The sequence below is a fragment of the Petaurus breviceps genome, unplaced genomic scaffold (genome assembly GCF_028583685.1).
Source record: "Petaurus breviceps papuanus isolate PSGF00001 unplaced genomic scaffold, PetGlider_PUasm1.0 183, whole genome shotgun sequence".
NCBI classification, from domain to species: Eukaryota; Metazoa; Chordata; class Mammalia; order Diprotodontia; family Petauridae; genus Petaurus; species Petaurus breviceps.
Window position 1 is genome coordinate 776,688 of NW_027185791.1, and position 9,754 is coordinate 786,441.

A 9,754-nucleotide genomic window follows, 5' to 3' on the forward strand; every position below is an offset into this window, starting at 1 on the left:
AGAGAGAGAGAGAGAGAGAGAGAGAGAGAGAGAGAGAGAGAGAGAGAAAGAGAGAGAACGAGAACATGCCTTTATTTGATGCAGGCAGAAAATAAAGGTATACCTCATATCTTGGGATAAAAGATAATGAATGGCTTATGAGCAAAATTAAATTTTTACAAAAAAATTTAGGTTTTGATCTAAACTCTTCATCTAGGCTTACCCTCATACACAGTAGCAGTTCTCATTAACTTTTATTCCTGAAGTGAGATAACCTTGCTCCCCAAACTACTTCAGAAACAACTGAGAAATTATTTCTACGCTAATTAAAAAAACCCAACAAAAAACAAAACAGTAACAAAAAATACACAAAACACTCCAAACCCAAGAGTCCTTCCATAGCAAGCATCTATGGCCAAGAACAATAAAAAAAATCCTCAAAAGGTTCCATATGCATGGAGATTCTACAGAACTTTATTTCCAAAATATTTCCTTACTTTTTATCTCAAATTGAATTGAAAATTTTAATTTAAATGTTACATTAACCACAAATTATATTAGTGGAAAATGGGACCCCTCATTCAAAGTCACATTGAAGCTATTACAACGAGACAGTCAGAAAACATCATCCTGCAAAATGCTAAGAGCAGGCTTTATTAGTTTATTGCTGCGTTACATGAGTTGTTGACATTTCTTTAATTTGATTCTCTTTATAACTGACTTAGGAACAATACAGTAACTCAAACTGCCTGACTGAGCGCACCTCAATCAATTAGCACCCAGCACTTCCCTGTTCCTGTCTAGCTTCTCCAATATTTAACAATTAATGTCTCCTGACTCTTTTCTTTGGCCTTTGACAGGACTATGGCACTCTGGTAATCTGTTAGCTTCTGGAAATAACATCACTTCCAACTATTAGTTCAGCCACAACGGGGGTCTGTTTCACTACTACGGATTCAGATTGGGAAAGGGAGGCAATTTATCAGATATTTCAGGAGAACTGTTTCAGTGAGAGGTGGCGGCTGAGGTTACCGGCTGCTATTATCACAGCTTAAAAAATGTGAGGCACGCACAGTGTTGTGCCATGACTCAGGTATCAGGATACCTGATTTAATTTTTTTGCCACAGCAGTTTCATAAGGAAATGGGCAATAAGAACTTCTAGCAAGAATAACAAAGGGCTGAGGCTCTTATTTTTAACAAACAATGGAAACCAGGAGCATTTTGTCGTCATCTATTGCATTCACATGGAGTGAAGGATTTTTGTTTTGGATTTTTCCATCAAGCCTTCACGCCCCAGGAAATGCATCATTATCCTGGCAAGACTGGATTCGTCTTGGGGCTCACATCTGACTGGAAACATTTCCCTTTCAGAAGGACGCCCAGCAGTCTTCTCCCCATTTCTGCCCCCAACTGCCCTGCTTCTGGATCCTCCCACCGCTCCTGCTCAGGTTCCTTCTGTGTGTAAGATGACTATAAGCTCCTTGAGGCAGGGACTGACTTTCCTTTTAATTTTGTATGTGTCTCAGGTGCTTAGCGCAGTGCCTGGCACACAGCAGGTGCTTAATAAATGCTGCCTAACAGACTATAAGCGAGTCATCCTCCTAGAAGAGGTGAGGGTGCCTAAGAAAAGTCTCTCCACTATGTAGGTTAAGGGAGAACGAAGAGTTCTGTTGGAAAATAATAAGGACTTTAATATAAGAACTAAGAAAAATATCTACAGGGGTTAGAAGAGAATCCGTATCTATGGAGAATAGAAAAGTCACCAGAAATACAGTAAGAAGGACTGAACGCTGTGGAGCTAAATAACAGACACCGAAGCTCTTCCAAAGAGGAGAGCACCAGACATTCTGAAATAAATGAAGAAAGACAGTGTAGGGCAACAAATTTTACTTTAAAGAAATAATATCTATGATATACATTTGCCTTATAAGGACATTTCACGTCTAATAAATCCGATTTACATAATATCACAATAAACAACGGGGAAAAATTTGTAACACAAAGAAAAAAATGAACACTTACCATGTGTACATGACCACAGACCATCAAACCAACATTTTTTGTAAAAGCATGAACAAGATGAAGTAAAGCTGGACGTGAGTTTGGAGAACCTGTCATAACAAGACACTGAGGCCTAATGTAAGATTAAAAAAGAAAAACAAAAATTAGAAAATCTCGGGTTTTCTGTATTGATTACTGGCACGATCTTATTTTCAGTTGTTTTTTTGTAAGACGAAACAACATCTCTGCACTGTTGTCCTGAGGGCCACGGTATGGGACTTGCTCTTGTGTGTGATCACTTTACTTTTTGTGTGAGGTCTTTCTCATGGAAATCCCTTCTGGTGAAGTATAACTGTTGCCACTTCGTGCTCAAACTAGGTTTTTCTTCTTTTCAGACTGGGAACGATTTTGATCAAATAAAAAGGAGGCACAGTGATGCTACCACATGAGCAATGCTGCTTAAGGCTCAAGAGAAAAATTTTCCATTTCAACTTTCATTTCCAATTCTGATAGATTAAATACTAAAATTTAACATTATCTTCTGTCTACAAAAACAAACCGAAGAAAAGGTTCAGAAATCTGACTTGTATCCATGTTCCTAAGTATGGATTTCTTCTAATTCATCAAAAAAAAATTTTTTTTTTTGCATTTTCAATGAAAATGTCCAGGTGACTTTAACTTTAAGATCTGAAATTGAATGGAGGCAAACTAACAAAAAAAAAAAAAAGAAAAAGAAGAGGTCTAAGTTAGGAATTAAACTAACATATGAAAAGGAAGAATGACCTTATCACTTAGTACATGCTGAGTACAAACAGCAAACTAGTATAAGTGCAAGGGTTCTGCTGGTTCCCTAGCAAAGTTGTTGAATTGGCAAGTTTAATGAAGGCTAAATTTTGTACATGGAACATCACTAAGTGTAGTGTTGGTGTGGCTTTCAATCCTTTCCGGATACACATACACATGAATACATACATATACACATATACATACAATGTCCAAAAAGGTACAATAATAATAAATGACATTTATATGGTAAAACTGTTTTACTCTACATATACTGTCTCATTTAATCTAAACAACAACAACTTCTGAATTACTACCAGTGGTGATACTCTTATTTTACAGATGAAAAAAACTGAGGCTTGGGAAGCTTAGTGATTTGCCCAAGGTCACATAGCTAGTAAGAGGGGACAGGAATCCAGGTCCCAACTGACTCATACTCCAGTAATCTTCCCGCTACAACATGCTGTGGCAACATATTGCTTATGGATGGTCAATAAATTAATCAACAAGCATTTATTGAGCACTTACTATATGCAAAACAGCATACTGAGTGCTGGGAATATATAAAGATAAAAGCAAATTTAGTCTCAAAATGATTTACATTTTATCAAGGTAAGACAATGGGGGCTGGGGCGGCAGGTGTAGCATGAGGCAGCTTTTGAGATGAGACTTAAAAAGAAATCAATGATTCCAGGAAGCAGAGATGAGAAGGAAGAGCCTCCCAGGCATGAAGGACAAAGGGACAAAGAGGAAATGGAGTATCATATATGAGAACAGCAAGTAAGCCAATATGGCTGGACCACAGAGCGTGGGGAGGGCAGCAACGTATAAAAAGAATGAAAAGAGGAAGATTTCAGGTTGTGAAGAGTTTTAAATGTGAGACAAAATAGATCATATTTGATTCCAAAAATAAAAGTGAGCCAGTGGCATTTACTGAAAAAGGGAGTAACACAGAACTTTAAGATATTAACTTTGGAATGACTTATTTCCTTGAGAAAGATAAAATAAAACGATTTCAGCAGTCCAGGGTGAGAAGTGACGAGGGTCTGAATTAGGGTGGTGGCTGCTGTGTGAATGGAGAAAGTGGGAAAATGGTACAGAGACAAGACTGGGCAACTGACCAGATATGTGTGCTAAGAGTGAGGAGTCAAGTGAACCTGGATGGCTAGAAGGATATGGTGCAGTAAGAGAGAAATCTGGAAGAGGTGGGCTGCAGGGGGCTGAGGAGCTCTGTTTCAGAGATACTAAGTTTGAGATGTCAATTTTAAAACTGACAATAGGTCAACTTCTGATGTGGAACAGGGGTCCAGGAGAGAGAATGGGGCTGAATATACCTGTGAATTTTCAGTACAGCTGAACCCATGAGAGCTGGTGACGTAGGAGTGTGGAGAGGGAAGGATTCTGGACAGAGGCCTGGGGGAATACCCAGAGTCAGTGAGTGATACAGACCATGAGCTAGTAAAGTAGGTTAGGAAAGACTGATGAGACAGGAGAACCAAGAGAGAGCAGTGCAGCAAAAAGCAGAGAGTCCTCAATAACAAGAGGCATCTGTATATGGCAATTAAGACATCACTGGCATTTTCTGAAGATGGCAGCCTGCACAGGTCTGAAGCGAGTCAGAGGTAAAAGTAAAGGCACCCTGTACAGGTGGCTTTTTAAACTACACATACTAGCTTCTACCCCCCTCTGTTGCTCAAGCCCCAATTCTTCTCATATGTCACCTTGTAGAAATTTGTCTGAGAGTTCCCTTCCTTGTACTGCTTGGAAATGGACTTCTTACAGTGTCCTTAAAGCACATTATGCTGCCCCTGCCTTCTTTTCTTTGCCCAGAATTCTCCTCCCTCTTTGCTCTCATGGCTAAAGACCCCTCTAGCCCTTGTGACATAACTTATCATTGTAGTAAGTTAAAGGAAATTCTCTAAGAAGTAATAGCAGGAGCTAAAACAGGCCTTTTGACTACAACTACTATGCATTTGCAGAGAATGTTATATGCTGAACATTTAAAAGCCCTCTGAAGTATGAAGCTAGAAGGACCTTAAGAGAACTCCTAGCTCAAGCCCCTAATTTGACATGTGAGGAACCCAAACACCCATCGCCCCTGTCCTGGCACGGGCCCTCACCACCTCACACCTGGACTACTACGCTGGTTTATCTGCCTGCCTCAACGCTCTCCTCACTTGCTTCTATCTTCCTATGTCAAACTGATACTTATGTTCCTAAAACACAGGTCTGACCAGGTCACTTCTCCCCACTTCCCATCTAATCAGTGGCTCTCCATCACTTTCTGGACCAAACAGACAATCCTCCATTGGCATTCAAAGTCCTTAATCACCCTGCCCAGTCCTAATCCTCACTACCTTGCTATCTTCTTGCACTTTACTTCCTGCCATCTCCCAAGGACTTTGCAGATCCAGTAACATAGGCTTCCTGGCGGTTCCTTGAATAATTCTCTCTCTGTCTCTCTCCATATATTTCCGGCAGCTGTCTACCACCCCTAATTCACAGCCATATCCCGGCTTCCTCTAAGTCCCTAAAATTCCACCTTTTAAAGGAAGTTTTTCTTAACTCTTCCTCGTGATGATTATCTCCAATTTATCCTGTTATCTTGATTGTACACAGTTGTTTGCATGTAGTCTTCCCTATCTGACCTGCAGCTCTTTGATTGCAGACTTTTTTTTTGCCTTTATAGCCCCAGTCCTCAGCAGACTACTATCTATGCTTAATAAATGCTTCCTAACTGTTGATTGAAGGAAGATCAAACAACTAGTTAGTTAGTGAGAAGAGCCAGGATTCTTTCTCTTCTGATTCAGTTCAGCTTGGGTCTCCTACATCATCCCAGCAGTTCCCTGGTTCAGTCTCCTGCCTGGATAGAACAATGGAAGTGCTCTTATCCTAAACACAATCAATTATTTCATTATTCATTTAATGTTTTGTTCATTTGAAATGATAACTGGTTCAAATACAAAAATGATCCTCACAATTCATTTATCAATACCTTGTATATATTCAGTTTCCTCAGTTTATATGATAAAAGTTGCATCTGTCCATATCAACAAATGCATCACAGGATCCAAGCCAAATAAAATAATCTGTATTTTTCACAAAGACCATATGATGAATTCTCTGAAGTACCATTTAGATCTAAAGTAACAGTTTTCCCACAGAAGCTACAGACAACAAGTACAAAGTTATTTAAAGCAAATTAGAAAGAACATTTTCTGATATTTTAAGGTGTCAAGTGTATTTTCAACCATCTTCAGTTAGACTTAAAGTAGCAAACACCAAACATTTCAGACTGTGTAGGTTTTTGTTCTTTTGTCTTTAAAATAAACTCAGTTAAGTTTGGCTGCTACTTATGACTCAGGGAGGACACCACTGCATTCTTCAAGGACTTTAAAGAATATAACATGGAAAAGGAATTAAGATTTGTTAAATCTGGCCCCTAAGGGTAGAACCAGGATGAATGGGAGTTGCACAGAGGCAAACTTTATAGGAGAAAAAAACCTCCTAATAATTAAAGCTATACTTTTATTAATTTTTTACTTTACATCATTCATTTCCACAAGATTTTGAGTTACAAATTTTCTCCCCATTTTTCCCCTACCCACCACCCCAAAACAGCAATCCCACTGAATATCCCCTCCCCCATTCTGCTCTCTCTCATATTTTTCCCCATCCTCCCTCCAACATTCCAGTAGAGCACAGTGGATCTCTATGCCCCAGTGCCTGTATAACTTATTTCCCAGTTACATGTAAAATAATAATAATAGTAATAATAACAACAACAATATATTTTAAACATTTGATTTTAAACCTTTGAATTCCAGATTCTTTCCCTACCTCCCTCATCACCCACCTTTACTGGGAAGATAAGCAATTCAATATAGGTTGTACATGTGTAGCAATGCAAAACATTTCCATAGTGGATATATTGTGAAAGACTGAATATATTTCCCTCCATCCTATCCCACCCCCCACTAGTTCTGTTCTCTACTTTGATCCTGTCCCCCCCTTTTTAAAAATAATACTGGATTTATTCCAAGGGTAGATGATATTTTTTATTAACTTTTTAAGTACTGTGTCAAAATGTTCTCCTTCAAAATCAAAGTAGGTATTTACAGCTGATTTTTCTTATATGCTTGGGCTACGAAAGTGGTGGAGAGAGCTGGAATGGTAGTTTTGTAAGAATATGTCTTCTTCACCCGAAATTGTACAAGGTAATCCTGTTCCTTTTCAAAGCGGGTGCTTTCAACTCCCCTCCCCCCCCCAGCCTGCAGTCCCTTTCAACATCTCTCCTCTTGTCCCCTTTTCCCCCTACTCTCCTGTAGAGTGAGATATCCTATTTACTGTGTATGTCATTCCTCCCTAAGCCAAATTCACTGAGAATAAGGTTGACTCATTCCCTTTTACCTTCCTGTTCTTCCCCTACATTGTAACAGTTTTCACTTGCCTCTTCTATGTGAGATAGTTTATATATGTATGTATACCTAGATACATATATATGAACACATTTCTATTCCCTTCAACTATTTTCATACTGAGAGAAGTTTCATAAGTTATAATTATCATTTTTCCATGTAATAATGTAAGTAGTTCAACTTTGATAAGTTCCTTATGATTTCTTTTCCCTGTTTACCTTCTCATGTTTCTCTTGCTTCTTGTATCTGAATGTCAAGTTTTCTATTCAATACAAGGTTTTTTCATCAAGAATACTTGAAAGTCCTCTATTCCACTGAATGACCATATTTTCCCCTGAAACATGATACTCAGTTTTGCTGGGTAGGCGATTCTTGGTTTTAATCCCAGCTCCTTTGCCCTCTGGAATATCATATTCCAAGCCCTCTGATCCCTCAGTGTAGAAGCTGCCAGATCCTGTGCCATCCTGACTGTGTTTCCACAATATTCAACTTGTTTCTTCCTAGCTGCTTGTAATATTTTCTCCTTGATCTGAGAACCCTGGAACCTGGTTATAATATTCCTAGGAGTTTTCTTTTTGGGATCTTTTCCAGGAGGTGATTGGTGGATTCTTTCAACCTCTATTTTGCCCTCTGGTTCTAAAACACCAGAGCAATTTTCCTTGAGAATTTCTTGGAGGATGATTTCTAGGTTCTTTTTTTGATCATGACTTTCAGGTAGTCCGGTAATTTTTAAATTATTTCTTCTGGATCTCCTTTCCAGGTCATTGGTTTTTCTAATGAAATATTTCACACTGCCTTCTATTTTTTCATTTGTTTGCATCTGTTTAATAGTATCTTGATTTCTCATAAAGTCACTGGCTTCCATTTGCTCCAGTCTAATTCTGAAGGAATGATTCTCTTCAGTGAGCTTTTGAGATTCTTTTTCCATCTGGAAAATTCCTTTTTTAAGGTATTGTTCACCTCATTGGCTTTTTGAACCTCTTTTGCCATTTGAGTTAGTCTATGTTTTAAGGTGTTATTTTCTTCAGTCAGGTTGTTGACTCTCATTTTATAATTTTCTTGCATCATTCTCATTTCTCTTCCCAATTTTTCCTTCACTTCTCTTACTTGATTTTCAAAATCCTTCTTAAGCTCCTCTATGGACTGTAAGCAGCTCATTCTTTTCTTGGAAGCTTCTGGTGCAGGAGTTCTGACTTCTTTGTCTTCCTCCTGTTCCATGCTTTGACCCTTTTTGTCCCCCAAAAAAGAGTCCAAAGTCGCTTTACTGTGCTTGCCTTGCTTCCCCCGCTTGCTCATGTTGCAACCCAATTACTTGACTTTTGAGCTTTTTGCCACAGTAGAACTCTACTATCAGAGCGGGGAGCTTTGTCCCAAATCACTGGGGTTTTTTCAGCTGCTGGCTGCCCTCTCTGAAGCAGCCTCCACATGCTCTGGCACACTGGTCACACACCCGAGGACCTCCACTCCAAACAGTGATCCAGATCCAAGCAGTTGTTAAAGCAAGAGCGATTACCCCTCAGACTGGTGGCTTGGTCCCTCTACAATCTGCAGGCCAGGAGCTCTGAAGCAGTCACGTGGCAGTGGCTGGACTGCCACCAGCCTCAGCCGCTTCTCGCCCTGGGGGCAAAGGTCGGATCACACTCCCAAACTCCCAGGTCCCAAAGTCCACACTGCATTGACCTCTCACTTTGTCCTTAGCCTCGATGGGTTGATAATTCTGGAAAATGCCCCAGCTGTTGGTGATCTGAAGTCCCTCTAGCCTGTGGCTGGTCAGGCCAGCCCTGAGGCTAAAACCTCAGGGTCATGGGGGGGTGGGAGGGTGTGTGTCCTGGAGTGCTCCACTGGCCCCTTCCTGCCAAACTGTCTTCAGTGGGAGATTAGCTTCTCTGTGTCATTTTGTGGGTTCTACAGCTCCAAAGTTTGTCTAGACTCATTTTTTGCATGAATTGGAGGAGGTGGAAGCGGGAGCCTCATGGAAGTCCTGTTTCTACTCCACCATCTTGACTCCACCCCATAAAGCTATTCTTAATGGAATATTAATTAATATTAATGTTAATGATAGATTCCCCACCAACAGACTTTTCAATCAGATGCTAGACGATCTTTTGTCTAGTGTGGTGTAGTAGAGAATCCTTTCCAGTAGGACCAGGCTGCAGTACTGCCCAGCAACAGGGGAACCCAGTGGTCCTGGAATGTGTTTCACAACACCCCATTCAGATGGTGAGCATTATAACTCATTTACCTCCCCACTGCTACCTAGATGGCTATTAAACACCCACCACCTGTTAATCTCCCTATTTTAAATACTCCCTGTACTACTTATTATCTATCTGGGAGCAAACTATTCTGAATCCCTACATCCTGCTCTCTAATACCCGACTCCATAACTCTACCCTATCTATGTCCAGCTCCAACCCTGTTAATTGCTTTCACCACACCCTTTAAAACTCCCATTCCATAATGAACAAACTTCCCTTTATTCTGGACCTTTTCCTCTCATATTCAATCTACTTGATCTAACAGACAGACCTAGTTTCCTTCAAATGATGCTATATCCTTTTTTTTTTTTTA

General features: G+C 39.9%; 1 protein-coding gene across 1 annotated transcript in view; it reads right to left on the reverse strand.

The window, feature by feature from the left end:
* Nucleotides 1-9,754, reverse strand: part of SLC12A2 (solute carrier family 12 member 2) — a 131,698-nt gene that overhangs the window by 25,669 nt on the left and 96,275 nt on the right. Inside the window, exon 16 of the mRNA XM_069087778.1 lies at nucleotides 2,004-2,115. Within this exon, the coding sequence (XP_068943879.1) occupies nucleotides 2,004-2,115 (112 nt within the window). The remainder of the gene's footprint in view (nucleotides 1-2,003; nucleotides 2,116-9,754) is intronic.